Source organism: Myxine glutinosa, chromosome 13 (genome assembly GCF_964187855.1).
Source record: "Myxine glutinosa chromosome 13, kmMyxGlut1.1, whole genome shotgun sequence".
Classification (NCBI taxonomy): Eukaryota; Metazoa; Chordata; class Myxini; order Myxiniformes; family Myxinidae; genus Myxine; species Myxine glutinosa.
The window spans coordinates 32,283,759-32,301,335 of NC_136273.1; the positions used below are offsets into that span (position 1 = coordinate 32,283,759).

The 17,577-nt window shown below is 46.1% G+C and overlaps 1 protein-coding gene across 2 annotated transcripts in view; it reads right to left on the reverse strand.

Moving 5' to 3' along the window:
- Positions 1-3,432: 3,432 nt before the first annotated feature.
- The window catches only part of LOC137415581 (uncharacterized), a 61,064-nt gene continuing 46,919 nt past the window's right edge, over positions 3,433-17,577 (reverse strand). The window contains exons 5-7 of one of the 2 annotated variants that reach the window (XM_078767267.1): positions 7,073-7,217; positions 5,829-5,889; positions 3,433-3,676 (exon numbers count right to left, since the gene is read on the reverse strand). In XM_078767267.1, coding sequence (XP_078623393.1) covers positions 3,653-3,676; positions 5,829-5,889; positions 7,073-7,217 — 230 coding nt within the window. In that variant the 3' untranslated portion in view covers positions 3,433-3,652. Of the gene's footprint in view, positions 3,677-5,828; positions 5,890-7,072; positions 7,218-14,432; positions 14,891-17,577 lie in introns of those variants that run through there. The other variant, XM_078767268.1, reaches the window with a different exon arrangement.

The following is a 17,577-nucleotide window of genomic DNA, read 5'->3' on the forward strand; positions in this document are numbered from 1 at the left end:
ACCTCCTGAGCCACATATCACTTTGAGATTGTAGAAAATTATTTTTCCATTGACCTCTTGACATCCATTAAATATTTTAAACCCTTCAACCTGCATGCTTTATTACCCTCGCCAGAGGAGAGGGCGTGGCATTTGAGTGCGTTTGTTTGTCTGTTTGTTTGTTTGTCCGCACAGAAGAAATATGATTTTCTCTGCAACCGTTGGTCCGATTGACAGGAAATTTTCACCATAGGTGAAACTCCACTTGTGGAATTATTTTTTTAAGGATAATTATGACGTCATAGGTCACGTTGTTCGGCCGCCATCTTGGAAAAACCGAAAACGTTGCACCTCTCTATCTCCGAAAGCGCTGAATAGAAAAAATTGAGACATGGCTCATTGTAAAGAACTCTCCATGTGGAATAAAACCTGTCAATGATGATGTCATAGGTGTCTCCATTATGACGTCATAATTCGACAAGTACAAAACTTCATCCGATCAAGATGAAATTTCTTGAACATAATCTAGGAATAAATTCGTTCAGAAAAAAATTAATGATGACGTCATTAGTCACGTGGTTCGGCCGCCATATTTGTTTTAACACAAAAGCCTTTAAAAAAATACTGAAAACACATCCAGGCGAGGGTTTGCAATCTGATTGCTCGTTCTAGTTCATTCATGTAATCTAGAGGGTGAGTCAGAAGTCCCAGAGCATGGTTTTAGCTGCTTATACATGATTTGTTCATATTAATTATCTACCAGGGTGAGTCATAATCCCCAGGAGTAATAACATTACAGTAATACAACAATTAAAATTCCTCCTGAGACATCGAGTGCGTCCGTATGACTTCCGCCATTGTTATGGCACAATATAATTTTTCTCCACGTGCGGATGCAAAATACCATATGTTATGGTGCCAAATGCTTCCTGAATGTATTGTTTCAGTTCATCAACAGATGCCATGCAATGTTCCGCAACCTTAGCTTTGACGTACCCCCACAGAGCATTGTCACAAGTGGTCAGGTCAGGACTGTGCGGTGACCACAGAAGTGTTGGCGAAAACCTGCCCATCCAATGGTTAGGAAATATTTGATTAAGCTAATTTTGTAACACCTGCATGATGCGCAGGTGCCCCATCTTTCTAGCAATACATCTCATGGGCTAGTCCAGGTCGTTTAAGTTCAAGTGTGAGGTCATTCTCCAACATATGCAGATATGACTGCTAGTTGACTGATGCAACTGATCAATAAAGTAAGAACCAAAGTGGTGTATGGTCTTGCACTTCAACATAATGTGGATTAACATCACTCCAAGAATACTGTTCTCCCCTCTGGGCCGGTGCTCCTTCCTCACACCTAGCTCGTCTTCACGCTGTTGAAACCAAAGCTTTCAGAATCATTGGAATCTCCCGCGATGAAGCTAACTCCGAGGGCCTTTTACTCACTCACCGCAGGCAGGTTGGTGGTCTTTCTGTCTTCTACAGACTCCTCTCCGGCCTTGCTCCCCCAGCTCTGTCTCTGCTCTGTCCCCCAAATATTTCTGCAGGTCGCACAAGATCTACCTGCGACCCTCTAATGGTTAAACTGCCAAAATCAAGACTCTCTGCTCACCTTCACTCTTTCATTCCTCTTTTCTCCCGCCTCTGGAACAAACTCCCTCACCCTCTTCAATCCCACCCCTCCCTCCAGGTCTTTAAAACAGCTGTTCATCACCATCTCTTATCTTCCCCCATCCAAAACCTTGATCTTTTCGACCCCTGTTAATTCACCCCAGATCCACTTTTTTGAAATACCAACTTCTTTCCTGGAAGTCCTTGGTATCCTTGTGTTTTATACCTCTCCCACCTTCCCCCTTCCTGTGCCTCCTTCCCCCAATCCCTCTCTCTTCTACAGATCTCCCGATGTCCCTGTTCTCTACTATTGTACTTGTGTGCTTCCCTCTCTCTCCCCATCTTGTCTCCCACTCCCTTTATCTTATTTTTTTACGTGTCAGTTTGTCTTTTTGTGATTAATGTTAGCTCTTGCACGAGCCTCGATCTTGTATACAAAAAAAAAGAAAGACAACATTGCGTTGAGATGAACTGAGGTAAACAGCACACTCGTCACTAGACAATCTTTGACCTTTTAGGAATTGTAACGAGCTGTCAACCTGTTTTCATGATCTGCATCTTACACTTCACAAATGACAGTTCGTTTATCTGGTTTCATGTGAAGATCTTCTTTCATTGTGTGACGTGATGATGAATATGAAACACCCAACTCTGCAGAACGTTTCTGTTATGATTTTTTTTCCCGGAGATCTCAGAACGGATGTTTTAATGTTTTAAAATCCCAAATCACGAATTTTTGGTCATCCGCTGTGCTTGTTAGTGAGTACACCTCCAGTCTGAAATTCCTTTTTTCCCTAAAGATTAAGATTTAATTTTGACGGTGCTGGATTTCCAAAACGCTCCTCGAAATCTTCTTGCACCTTTTTCATCGTCTTGTATGTGTTTCTCCACTCCTGGTACCTCACCACTCATACCATCCAGACACTCTCAGCCCAGGACTCAAACAGCCCAGTGCTCAGCTATCGGTCACACACGTCACAAAGATCGAGCCACACCACCACGACCCCCCAGGGAGTGATCACCAACCCAGGGAGGGATCACCAACCCAGGGAGTGATCACCAACCCAGGGAGTGATCCCCCAGGGAGTGATCACCAACCCAGGGAGTGATCCCCCAGGGAGTGATCACCAACCCAGGGAGTGATCCCCCAGGGAGTGATCACCAACCCAGGGAGTGATCCCCCAGGGAGTGATCACCAACCCAGGGAGTGATCCCCCAGGGAGTGATCACAAACCCAGGGAGTGATCCCCCAGGGAGTGATCACAAACCCAGGGAGTGATCCCCCAAGGAGTGATCACCAACCCAGGGAGTGATCGCCCAGTCATCGGTCACACACATAACAGAGATCAAGCCACACCACCGAGACCCCCAGGTAGGGATCACACAGCCATTGGTCGCACACGTCACAAAGATCGAGCCACACCACCAAGATCCCCAGGGAGGGATCGCCCAACCATCGGTCACACACATCACAGAGATCGAGCCACACCACCAAGACCCCCCATGGCGTGATCACACAGCCATCGGTCACACACATCACAGAGATCGAGCCACACCACCGAGACCCCCCAGGGAGGGATCGCACAGGCATCGGCACAGCAAGGGACAGCCAATGGTGAGATCACATTGGGAGCGTTGTACGAGGGCCTGCGTCATGCTTTTCGGCGCTCCAGAAAAGACATATATGCACCACAGGGGAAGGGTTGGGTGTCCGGAGGGAGGAGAAGGGGTGGGGATGGGATGAGGGATGGGAAATGGGAAGGGGTGTGAGGAGGACCCGGTACCTGGCAATGCCGGGTTATTTTGCTTGTAAGTAATAAAAACGCCATTTCATCAATTAGATGCAGGTTTGTGTGATCGCTTTATTAACATTAACATTGCCATGTTTAATATGCACAACTACATGAGGTTGTGTTTGAGGCAATTTCATTGAACTTTGCAATTCAGTGCTAAGAATTCAAGTTTAATTAATTGTTAATAACAATGAATAATGTCACAGTTGGCATTGCAAAGTCTTTTGAGCATGAAATATGAGCTGTTGAAGATCCGTCGACGTTTGTGGTCAGTTTTCGTAAATCAGTTCATTCTGCAACAACACGAGGGTCACGTGACAGCAACAAGTTCGTGCAATGAAAGTTGATCATTAGTTTAGTGGCTTCGCAGATAAAAAAAATTCTAAACCCTATTTTATTCATTCTTAGGACTGATCTGTTGAGCAACTCCGACATTTTGACTGTGGGCCTGCAGGAGGACCGACCTGGCTGTGACTGACTGGTTCACTTCGGGTAGATGAAACGCGGGTTCGTGATTTGATTGAAAATTGAGGTCACAAATTAATAAACCGGGCAACTTTTTAACCCCCAACTTACCCCTTAATTTTGCCGTTATCTTTTTCTTCAAATGTAGAACCTCAATGTGGTTGTACATTCTACAACTTCCAAAATGTGCCACCAAATCCTTACATCTATCATAAAATCATACTAAAATACGCAATTTGGTGTCTGTCTGTCTGTCTATCTGACTATTTTTGACCGTGAAACATTGGGTCGTTATCTTATCCAATCTCAACCAAACTTGACAGGAGGACTAAGGGTCACACAATGAAGGATGCAGCGAATTAATTTACCCCCCACTCCCCAAGGGGGCTTTCTCCATCAAGGGTTGTGTGTTGAGGTGTATATATGTATTAAGCTAGCTTTATCTTTGCGTTTTTCCAAGGACGCTTCAACAAGCAAAACTAATGATAATAGCAGAATATGAATGTTATTACCAAACAATATTAATACTAATAATATTCCACCTCCCCAAGGGGTGTTTCCTCCTTGGCCAAACACTGTGTATACATTATATATACTATATATTGTCGTGTCAGCCCGAACGGTTAACACCGCTGGGTGACGAATGGCCGTAATGAGTTTAATTCCGTGGCGCGTAGCCGAAATTATGGCGGTTGGTCTGTCGTGTGTGGGGGAAGGAACGAGGTGCTTCTCTGAACGAAACACATGGAGTTTAATCCGAAACCCACAGAAAAAAAGAAACACGACACAATTGAAAATGCAACACAAATGAATTTAATGAAATAAAGCAAATAATAAAACAAATGCGGAGGTGAATTGTACATTTCCTAAGGTGAGACGTCTCCACTCAGACACACAAACCACAAGGGGAAAGATTAATGAAATAAAAGAATGTTCTTTTTTTATATATAAACTGGTGGCACTCAGCTCTGCTCTACGAGGCTTTTAGGAGCTTGGTGGTCATTGCTGCGGTGTAGCCACTCGCACGGGAAGTGCTCTGATAATGGCGCCGAAACCCCATGTCCAAAACGCCCAGGCATGAAACAAGCAGACAGGATAGCCTCCTTTGCTTTACTCGTGACCTCCTCTGTCCCCGAAGAGTACCACAGCCAACAACACCTCCTCCTCCGACGTTGCGAAGGTTCCACACTGCTCTCTCTCAGCCCACACAATAATGACTGACTACCTCCTCCAGCACAAAAACCCAAGAGTTCCACAAAGGCTCTGAAAGCTCTCTTCATAAGCGCACGTGAGCCATAAGCAGCCGAGTCACCCGAGAGACAAAACCAAAGAGCGACTGCCCGATACGAAAGCCAGAACGAGAGAGAGTCTTCTTCTTCCATTTTTGAACTTTCTCGCTCTGACGTCACGCCGTCCAATCGCCCGAGCTCTATTACATCACTCCATGTCCTCCCGACCAATGATGAAGCTCAGGGTGTGGCCTGTCTGTTGCGATCCCTATGAGGTGAAGTTTAGCCTTCGTTCGGAAATGTTTGGCTTCTGTCGGTAATTATGGGGTGGTTGGGCGGGGTTTACTTGCCGATTGTAATGTCTGGGTACTGTAGGCGATTATGTCGGTTGTTGTGGTTTAATGGAGCGCTCGTTATTGTTGTGGTTGTAATTGTAAAAAAAAACATGTCGAAGATCACAGAAGGTAATCACATACTGGGAGAACTAGCCTTAGACCCTACCTAGTTAACATAACACCCTGCGTGGTGACACGTAAGCAATCTTAATTTCACAGTTTTTCTACTTAAATACATCAAGATTGGCTTCCTACTCGCACACGGTCCATGCTACCCTACACAGTTCTATCTCCACTATGGTATTTCATCCCCTACCCCCACAAACGTAACAATACATACTGTATATGTACATATTTTATACCATTCGGTGAGCAATTGCATGGGTGTAAATGGTACTTGGTTGCATATGAATTACCTCGCCAAACCTTTGCTGCATGTTGATGTAGCATATGTTATCTTTTGAAACTTCTTTAAACCTGTGAAAACACTGCGTCAGATAATATTCGACACAAGAGAAAATACCCGTTCTCAGTAACCGAAGTTCAAATTATTATTTATTAATCTACATCGATTTAAATTGTATCATGGACTTTGAAAAGGTTAATTGTGTGTCACTCTTGGTTTCAGTCATAGCCAAAGCCCAGAGCTACTCCTATCACCCAGCGCCCACTGCAAAATGGTAGTGCAACATTGGGTGGCGGTGGTTGGATTTGTTTAAAAAGGGTGAAATATAGCAATTTCAAATTGTGTGTCATAGTTCAGTGGCTAACACAAAAAACCATTCACATTGTGATACAAGCATTGAATTTGGGAGTTTTATTCTTATACTCTTCAAATCCAATTGGAGCATGGTGTTGGCTTAGTGGTTAGTGTGTTGGCTTAGTGGTTAGGGTGCTGGCTTGGGATCCTAGGATCCTGGGTTTGAATCCTGGTCGATCACTGGATTAACGCTGGGGTGGTTGACTCAGGTCGATTACTGGATTAACGCCAGGGTGGTTGACTCAGCCTGTCATCCTTCCAAGGTTGGCAAATTGAGTACCAGTTCACTGGTAATTCCCTGTGTGTCACAACAGGCGACTGTGGGGTAAAATGGGTTGGTGGCAGGAAGGGCATCTGGCCATAAAACATTGCTTTAAAAAGGGGACCACACTGCCTGAAAAAGGCCAACCCCTGCTCTGCGGGGTAAAATGGCCTCTAAAGGTGGTTCTTCTACTCTTTAAATCCAATTGGTTAGCCAACTCGAAAATTCAACATGGCATCCATTTTTTTTAAATGCCCGCCAAAATCGCCAACAAGTGCCACAAACTTTTTGATATTGAATTTAGGACATACGAGTATCAATACAAAATCACAGAACTCCACATTATCTATAAGAGGTCGTTAAAATTTTCAATTTAACTTAATTAGGTCGTTTTAAATAAAGTTTAGTTTGAGTTTAAAGCGGACGTGGACAGTCTTTGCATTTTGAGATGCTTTCTAGTTTTCGTTTAGAATTACCTTTACAAAGTTTAAAGAGCAACATAATCACAATATAAATCGAGTACAAAGCAACTTTCAGATCGATTAATCGCAAGGTTCTATAAATATTTATACACCTCCTAACCTTGTGCCCACAAAAAAATGATAAAATTCAAGTTGTACCTTTACAAAAACACCTACCTTCTCTGGCGCCGAAGGCGATTGCGTTGGTACAGCAAGATTGACGCCATGATGATTACCAACAGCAAGAGGATAGCACCACTATACAAGCAATACATTGCCCAAAGTGGTAATCCTCCATCATCCAATGAAGAACTTCCATTATCTGTTAATATGAACAATGCACAAAAGATTTAGGAATCTGAAGTTTACTTTCACCACTCAACATCAGATGTAGATCCTGATAATCATAAATGTGATTTTAAAAAATTTTGTTGGGATTATTGAACTGTCATCTACCTTCTTGCAAAATTATGTCCCCAGAAAAAACCTTTGGTGACATCTACCCCAGTTCTCTTGTAACATCCCCAATTATTTATCCCTCCCTGCGCGTTCATAATAAATAGACGGCCTCCTTTTGAGTGGTGTCTGCTGAGCTCTATATAATAGTCAGTCATGTGGTCATTGGTGGGAGATTATTAATGGGGCGTACATATTACGTACGTATAATGAAATTGTCACAATCGTCACAATCGTCACAATATCATCGTGGTGCGCAAGGAGAAACTGCACCGATCACAGAGTCAAATGGAATGGCTTCGTTTTTGTCATGTTTAGTTCGAGTACAAGTGCAGTTTTGGTGAAAATGTTAAAATGTCTATAATTAGGTCATGACCTTAAAATTAGGTCAAGGTAAAAAAGTCAACCCCACATACTTTTTATTCCAATTAATGATGCAAAATTACATTCCGAAAGTCCTAGCCAGATCCGAGATACAGCTCGAACATTGGCAGAAAAAGGGAGAAAACCTAAATGGTGGTTTAGTACTCCTAGGTGTGCTAAACCATGACCTTTAACCTGGAGGGATATGATGTACATTACGCGTAAATGCGCCTTGATCTAGGCTGTCCAGCGAGGTCAACTTCGTTCTGAATGGACAAGCCTTAGTTGAGTTTTGGTGAAAAATGTTAAAATGTCTATAACTGGGTCATGACTTGAAAAATTCGGTCAAGGTCAAAAAAAGTTAAATAAATCCCGCATATATTGTATTCCCATTATCGGGGCCAAATTTCATTCCAACAGTCCTCGGACATTGGCAGAAAAAAGGGAGGAAAACTAAAATGGTTGTTTAATATTCCTAGGGGGTGTATAATTGTGAAGGACAGATATAAAAGAATGAGATGTGTGTGTGCATGTTCATATATGTTTATATATCCAATCCCCAGATACCCTCTTTTTCTCATGTGTGCCTCCCCTAACAATTATTTGATACTTCTTGCTCTTTTCTTTTCTGCAATCCTGCCCCCTCCCCAAAATAAATTGGCATCGCTGAGATTATTGTTTGTTTGTTTGTCTGTCTCCTTCTCGGCTGTTACAACCAAGTTGTACGACGTGTTCTTGGACTTCATCGTTGGGAAAGGCATGAATTAGTTATAATTCGGGGTGTGCATATAACACAGCAAGTTTCACCATATGACTTTTTTGCTTTCCTTGTGTTAACTTCATTTACTATTTGGCCTTTCACAGAGTCAGCTGGACTGGTTCTAAGAGGAAGTTCAGGGGTAAGGGAAAAACAAAATTATTTGGAAAAATTGAGAAAGGGTTGTAGGGATCCTTACTGTCGACCTAGCAGGGTAAAAAATGGACAAAGTTTGGTGAAGAGAGGACTTTGACAAACTAAAGAGGCACCACGGTCTCAAATAGGAAATATATATATATATATATATATATATATATATATATATATATATATATATATATATATATATATATATATACATACATACATACACATATACATATACTAGTATAAAGCCCGTCAGAATGACGGGTTGGAAAAGTTTATTTGAGGGTATGGTCTAGTGTCAGGTGTGCTATATCTTCTTTATTTATGAGACCTCCTATGGATGTAAATGAACGCTTTTTTTACTCTGCACTCATTGCTCGTCATGTGCAGCAAATTTCACGTCCCTGCGCCTTTTCTTTATTGTTATTTTTTAAAACGTTTCTGTACACCGCCCTTGAGGCTCGGTTTGCATGCCACCCTCTACATTTCCAATAGAAGAGATATAATTACTCTTTTATGGAAAATGTTTTTCCAGTTTGTTTTATACTCTAAAATAGACCTTACTGAACATACATTCATGGTAAAAGATTGGCTTAAAATCTACCCTTATCAAGGGGGACAGACATCTGAACAAACACACAAATTGACATTGTGTTTTATATGGTATATATATATATATATATATATATATTGTAACGGTTTTGAGAAGTGTGTAACGAATTTGAGAAGTGTAACGGTTTTTGAGAAGTGTAACAATTTTGGAGGAAGTGTAACGAATGTAAAAAGTATGGTTTTGTTATGTGTAACACCCTGTTAATGTAAATAATGGTCGCAGCCGTCCTCCTAGTTAATTCCATGAAACTTACACGCAGGTCACGATATATCTTTTTAAATAGTGTATTTCCTTATTCTATGTAGGCTAAATATGTTTTTCCCACTAGATTGACTTTGCATTGTATCAAACAAAATAAGCATAGGCCCTTGCAATTTCCCCAAACATCTCCGCTCTCCAAAGTTCCTTTAAAAAGGGTGCGAGTTGTGTTCAATCCCGCAAGCCGCCATTGCCCATGTGCTAATCTCGGAGAAGAAAGGCGTGTCTCCACCTCGTCATAGAGGGGAGGAGTGAGCCAACCCCACATGGCCAATCAGCACCGCGGTGAGCGACCCAGTAGGCGTGCCCTCGCAGCCGGCGGCTTGATTCCGCCCCGAGTTATAAAAGCGACTGTAAGGGACTGCTTTACCAGATGACCTGGGAGATGAGCGAAGAGGCGGCACCAAGAGGAGCGGTGAGATGCGAAACGCTCCAAGCCAAAGAGGAGAGGTACTCGGAAAGGAAACCAGCTTTGGAGAGACGCGCTGAAAGGAGGGAGACGGCTCCACCAGAAGGAGAGGAGCAGGTGTGCCCGAGCCAGCGCGTGACGTCTAAAGCATCGGCAGCGGATACGCGACGAAGGGTTTTCCCGCCAAAAACCGCGAGGAATTGAGAGCTGCTGCCTCCGACCCTCCTCCATCTCCAGCAATCCACCTCAAGCCCTACCTGCCTGCAATATCCCCCGAGTAAGTGTGAACGTCGTCTGTCCTACTCGTTGTCTTGGGGTTAAGTAAAATGAATAGTGTAAGTTAACGATTCGCTGTGTGACTGCTTCTTCCATCCATTGCTTTTGTGTGTATAATAAATCTGTCTTCTTCTCTTTTCATTCTCTTTCGGTCGCTTTAGAGGTTTCCCGATTGAATATCTGTGGTGCGATCTGGTCAACGTCGGGTGGAATCGGGTTCTAATCGGGGAGTAACTGTTCGGACGCGGTAATACCAACCGCTCGGTAAAATAACATCTAAAACCGCGTCTGTAACAATTGGTTGTCAGGAGTTGGATTCGGACCTGGGACTAAATTTGTTAGGCCCAAATTTTGGAACACCAATTGTACTATTAGAGTAACAATTGGTGTCGAGGAGTGAGATCGGACCCGAAGCGCGCTTAACGCGCTCAAAATTACAAGCTGCCGAAATTTATTTTGTTTTATAAAACCCGAATTTTGAGATCGCGCCATGGACAATCAAGGCGATCGGATGTCGGTGGGGGAGATAGACGGGTTAGGGGTAACCCAGGACTTAGGGGAAGAAAGGGAGGAGGAGAGCAATGAGGTGGTTGAGGGTGTATCAGACGCGCAAAATGGCGCCTCGCACATGGCTGCAGCGGCCGCACCCGCTGCACAAGTGGGAGGGATGACCCAAATGCAGGCCCTCATGGAACAATTTATGGTACAAATGCAGGCGTCCCTCAACCTGCAGGGTGAGCGATTGGAGGGCCAAATGGGGGTAATGGGGAACCGGATGGATGCTCATAGTGAGCGAATGAGGGCTAACAGTGAACGGTTGAGTAACCAAATTGAAGCAACAACGAACGGAATGAGGGCCGATAGGGAGGAAAGGGAGCAGAGGGACAGAGACCGCAAGTTGGGCGAAAGGGTCCCAGGGGTGCACGAGGAGGTAAAGCGGGTCGAAAAGCGCTGGTTGAGCGAAGCGGAGGAAAGCACGGGTACAATGACGGGGGTAGAAATCGCGACCCGGGGTTTGGAAAAGCCGGCGACCGATGAGGTAGAGGGAATTTTATTAAAGCCAACGGTCGTCGAGGTGAACAAAGAAATTATGGGTATAGTTGAAATTGGAGAGACCGGGGACTTAAAGTTAAAAGAGCAACAATCGGAGGAAGGAATGGAAATTGCTCAAAGTCTAAATGCACATCCTGATGCTGTACTCGCTAATCCAAATGGAAGTTTGCAGGTTTTGGTGCAGGGAGGAAGAAGAACCCCGAAGGTGAGACGTGCTGTTGTGTATTGTGCGGGGAGATTTTGTAAGAGGATGTTTAGCGACAAAAGAATTTTCGCGCGCTTGGGATCGAGGAAGCATCCGGGCGTTGGTGAAGGGTCCCGTGTGAGTGGAAATGGCACGCGTGGGAGGAAAAAGTGTGCGTCGGCGAGTGGGTGTGTTATAAAGTGTGGGAGTGAAACCGAGTGCGAGCGAGAATGCACGTCGGGGTGTACGGAGTGTGACACAGGGAGTGAGAGCAATAAAAAGTGTGCGTCAAGGGGTGAGCGTGTTACGAAGCGCGAGTGTGAAACCGAGTGCGAGCGAGAATGCACGTCGGGGTGTACGGAGTGTGACACGGAGAGTAAGGTGGTGGTGGAACGTGTGCGAGGAAGCACACCTGAGTTGGTCATGGCGCGAGTGTGGGAGAGCCCATCTGAGCGCGTTAGTGGGTGGATGCAAGAGTGCACGCCCATGGTGAGTGTTACGGAGGACGTAACGGAGGAGAGGTGTGGACCAAAGTGTGCGCAAGAGTGTGCGCGAGAAGTGTGGTGTGTAACAGGGAGAGCGTTGGTGGAATGTACGGACGGCGTTGGAACGCCAGGTTTTGTGAGGGTGAAAGGGGTAGCGTATGCTTGTAAGCATGCAAGTGAAGCATCGACGGTAACCGGGTTAGCGGTTAGGGCGACGGATAGCCGATGCGAGCACTCGGGGCGTGGGGTGCTTTGTTGGGTGCGAGGCCCGGCGCGGGTCGATGCTGCGTCGCTTCTCTTCGAAGCGTCGTTGCCGATTCGGGCTTGGCCCCGCCCCGCACGGTCGAGTCCGGGCCTTGTAGGGCGAGGCGACCGGTCCGGTTCAAGGGCGAGTGGGAGGAAGCGGAACGGTGCCCCCTCGTGGGGACGGGGTTCCGACCGAGGGAGATTGAGCCATCGGGCCCGGGACCGCAAGGTGCCGCGCCGAGATGGTGCGTGGAACCTCGGTCCAACCAAACCACCTCCCTTGAACCGAAAGCCGGACGGATTCAACCTGCAGGCGACCAAACAACCCGAATTCATTGCTCGGCTTTACGAACCGAGTTAATGATGTCACGACGCACCGAGGCTAGGATATAGTGGACTGTGATGATGATAGTAGTGATTTGATACGAAATTTATAATAGTGGGTAGAATTGGCAGTAAATGGAAAATTTTTGATTTGTGGAATTTGGATGTGCAAAATTGATAGTGGGACCTCCCCGATGTGGAGGGATGGCAAATCCACCATCCCTCACAGTAAGGTGGGGCAAATGCGCTATAGCTTATGGGGTGTATGGCAGTGAAAACTAGCCCGGGAGGGTTAGGATATATCGTGTGTAGGGATCTAGCGAAGATGACATTAGGTAACGTTAAGTTTAGTTAGTGACTGATACCTGTAGTGGGGACGCAGGTAGTTTAGGGTGGATGATAATGACGTGGGAGCGCAATAGTTTAAAGGGACGACTGGGAAGCGCAAGTTTCAGAAGGGAGTAGTTAGCTGAGATGATGCCGTGTGTGTGAAGATTGAACAGGTGAGAATTGAACAGGTGTGATTGCACAGGTGTGCAACTGAACAGGTGAATGGAGCAGTGTATGAGGGAGTAGTGGTGATTGCGTGTTGTGCTGACCAAATGGTCCAGGAAGAAAGGAGGGTGCAGGTGGCACCAGGTGTGAGGGCACAGGTGTGCAACGACAGGTGAATGGAGGACAGGTGTATGGAATAAATGGTATGGAGTATTGGAATGGATGGTCGTGGAGTGAGTATGGTGGAAATTGTGGAGTGGAGTGGATGGTGCGAAGGTGTGAATGGGGGAAGAGTGGACCCCATCACGGATACCCGGGGCGGGTAGTGTAAGTGTTAGGTAGAGGGTACAGGTAAATTGTGGTTGGATATTGGCATCTGTGGTGCGGGTGAAAGAATGGTCTTTGGATGGGTGCATTAGTGTTGTGGAAATGGCTGGGCGTGTAGCCTGTTAGTGTGTGTAGTTGGTTGGGCGCTCCACCACTGTGAGGATGTCGGCCAGGTGAGGCCGCAGGTGGGCTCTGGGAGCCGGTAGTAGTTGTTGTGGATGGGGCCCGAGGATCCGGAGGACGGACCCGGGTAGCCCAGTGCCAGAGGGCACCAGTGGGGTGACAGAGCCAGGAAAGGGCCTTCCCCAGTTAGATAGGTTAGGGTGAGGAGCAGGTAAGCTCGGGTGGCAACTACAGTGGTGGAGGTGTGCAGGTGGGTAGACCTGCTGGGAGAGCTACACGTCGCAGCCCAGAAATTGTGCGAAGGCACCGGGAGATGAATCGGGGGAGTGAGACCCCAAATTGAGAAGCACCACAGTTTGGTCAATGGGAATTGGTTATTAGAACCCATAGTGTAAGTTGGCCAATGGATTGGCAGGGAGAGACCCCGGGTAGTGTAAAGTGTATTAAAGTCATTTAGAGAATAGATAGGATGAAGGATCTCCTCGCACCATCTGCATCCACTCACCTGAGGTGACAGGTACTCCACACCATGCCATGTTTTATTATTTTTCATTAATGCAAATGTTTTGGATTGTGAGACGCATCATGACGTGGGTGTGACATTGTGCGTAATTCCATCTCTGCCTCCTTATGAGGATTGATGATGAATTTGGTGATGGCAAATTTTGAAGTAGAGGGATTGTGGAGACGAATTTGGTATAGGGGAAATATGGGGAAGACGTGACAGTAGTGACGAATTTGTAAATGGGTAGATTTTGTAAATATGGGGTAAGGGCAAGGGTAGTGTAGGTGACAGGGGGGTGACGTACGGTAGGGACGAGCTTTCTCACTTCGCCCTCCGTACGCATTTCGCCTTGCATTGCCTTATTGACGTGTACCCTTGTGACCTTACCCCTCGCTCAATTGTCTTTCTTTTGTCTCCCACATGACCTGTGCGCCATTGGGTGCCGAGGGGAGCGTGCGTGAGGTGGCCATTGTGCGCCCGAGATTCCCAGAACCAGCATGCATTGCGTTGATGTACCACTTTATGGACCGCTGTTCTGCGGCCAAGTCCCACTTGATGGACCCCAGGTTCTGGGGCAGGGCACCTCTGTTGGAGACCGGCCATAGTGGCCAGGGAATCTTGCTTGCGGACCTCGGTAAGGTGGCACCTATGCCAAACAGGTGGACCACCCTTAGTTGGCCCCTGAGGCCCTAAATAAAAAAACGAACACAAGTTGTGCTTTTTATTATGTCCAAATAGGCCGCATGAAGCCAGAAGACGTCGGGAAGAACATCGGCCCAGCAGAGAAAGAGAAGACCACCACCAGTTGTTTTGTTGTGTTTATTAAGAACCATGGTGACTGCGCACCGAGTGGTGCTTTTGGTGCTTTGTGGTGCTTTTGGTGCTTTTGGGTGCTTTGGTGGTATTGGTACTGGTGCATCGATGCAATGCGTGCTGTCTCCTCCCTCCCAACAGGAATTTCTTTTTCTTGTTCCCTAAGGAAAAAAAACAAAAAAAACACAGGTCCTGGGTTGCGTTGTAAATAAGAAATCACGTCATTGTAAATAATGCTCCCCACCGTAAATGTATAGTTTGAGAATAATTCCGTAATTCGGTTAGCTGTGGGCTTGAGTCTGTTAGACAGGGTGCAATGCAATAGGGGGACATACTTATTTGTGTTTTAAGATTGTCACACTCAGGGTCAGGTTAATTGTAGAGGGAATTACACCTACGTGTCACACTAAGTTAAAGTTTAGTAGGCCCGAGCACGGGCCTGAAGAAAGGAGGGTGCAGTGTCACGGTTTTGAGAAGTGTGTAACGAATTTGAGAAGTGTAACGGTTTTTGAGAAGTGTAACAATTTTGGAGGAAGTGTAACGAATGTAAAAAGTATGGTTTTGTTATGTGTAACACCCTGTTAATGTAAATAATGGTCGCAGCCGTCCTCCTAGTTAATTCCATGAAACTTACACGCAGGTCACGATATATCTTTTTAAATAGTGTATTTCCTTATTCTATGTAGGCTAAATATGTGTTTCCCACTAGATTGACTTTGCATTGTATCAAACAAAATAAGCATAGGCCCTTGCAATTTCCCCAAACATCTCCGCTCTCCAAAGTTCCTTTAAAAAGGGTGCGAGTTGTGTTCAATCCCGCAAGCCGCCATTGCCCATGTGCTAATCTCGGAGAAGAAAGGCGTGTCTCCACCTCGGCATAGAGGGGAGGAGTGAGCCAACCCCACATGGCCAATCAGCACCGCGGTGAGCGACCCGGTAGGCGTGCCCTCGCAGCCGGCGGCTTGATTCCGCCCCGAGTTATAAAAGCGACTGTAAGGGACTGCTTTACCAGATGACCTGGGAGATGAGCGAAGAGGCGGCACCAAGAGGAGCGGTGAGATGCGAAACGCTCCAAGCCAAAGAGGAGAGGTACTCGGAAAGGAAACCAGCTTTGGAGAGACGTGCTGAAAGGAGGGAGACGGCTCCACCAGAAGGAGAGGAGCAGGTGTGCCCGAGCCAGCGCGTGACGTCTAAAGCATCGGCAGCGGATACGCGACGAAGGGTTTTCCCGCCAAAAACCGCGAGGAATTGAGAGCTGCTGCCTCCGACCCTCCTCCCTCTCCAGCAATCCACCTCAAGCCCTACCTGCCTGCAATATCCCCCGAGTAAGTGTGAACGTCGTCTGTCCTACTCGTTGTCTTGGGGTTAAGTAAAATGAATAGTGTAAGTTAACGATTCGCTGTGTGACTGCTTCTTCCATCCATTGCTTGTGTGTGTATAATAAATCTGTTCTTCCTCCGTACTCTGTCTTCTTCTCTTTTCATTCTCTTTCGGTCGCTTTAGAGGTTTCCCGATTGAATATCTGTGGTGCGATCTGGTCAACGTCGGGTGGAATCGGGTTCTAATCGGGGAGTAACTGTTCGGATGCGGTAATACCAACCGCTCGGTAAAATAACATCTAAAACCGCGTCTGTAACAATATATATATTAGCTGATGGAAACAATATATATATATATATACACTAGCTGATGGAAAACGTGAAATATGAGGAAGTTGTTGTGGTAGGAGGAGACCTAAATGGACATGTGGGAAGGAGTATGGACGGTTTTGAGGGAGTTCATGGGGGTTATGGAATACGGATATGGTGTGAGAAATGGAGAAGGTGAAAGGATTTTGGAGTTTGCTGATGGAGCTGATTTGTTGATTTGTAATACTCAGTTCCAGAAAGGGGATAATAAGCTTGTTACATACACGTCAGGTGGGTCGACGACAACTGTTGACTACCTGATGGAGTAGGCGAGAGAGGGGGCACCTCCGGGACACAAAGGTGATCCCGGGGGAGGAGGCTGTTTCACAGCACCACTTGGTTGTCTGCGACATAAGGGTGAAAGGTGCGAGGAGAGCTCGGCGGGTGAAGTACCAACCGAGAATGAAGGTGTGGAGGTTGAAAGAGGTGACAGTAAGGGAGGCATTAAAAGAGAGGCTGAGTCGGGTAGAGGATGATGTGGTTGAGCTTGAACGTGGTTGGATGTCAATGAAGGATAGTCTGTTGGGAGCCGTTGGTGAGGTATGTGGATGGACAAAAGGACCACCGAGGCACTCGGAAACATGGTGGTGGGATGATGAAGTTGGAAAGAGGATTGACAAGAAGAGGAAGAAGTTCAAGGAGTGGCAGAAGGCGAAGGGTACGGGAGCAGAAAAAGCAGAGCATGAAAGTTATAAGGCAGCCAAGAAGGCTGCAAAGAAAGAGGTAGCAAAGGCGCAGGAGGCATGTAGGAAAATGTTCGGAGAACGCTTGGATTCGGAAGAGGGTCAGAGAGCGGTATTCAGGATTGCAAAGCAGATAGCGAAAGAGAGGTGTGATGTGATGGGGGTGAGTTGCTTGAAGGATGAAGTGGGACAAATCGTTGTGGACCCAGATGGAATTAAAAGAAGATGGAAAAGATATATGGAAATGCTGTTGAATACAGAGAATGAATGGGATGGCAACATAGAGAGTAACCCAGTTTTAGGACCGGCAGAAAAGATAACTGAGAAGGAAGTTGAGGAAGCGATAAAAGCAATGAAGAGTAGAAAAGCGGGAGGGCCGACGGGAGTTGTGGGAGATATGTTGAAGGCAGCAGGAAGTTGGCGTGTGAAGAGAATGGCAGAGATCTGTAATCTGGTGGTGAAAGAAGGTCGCATTCC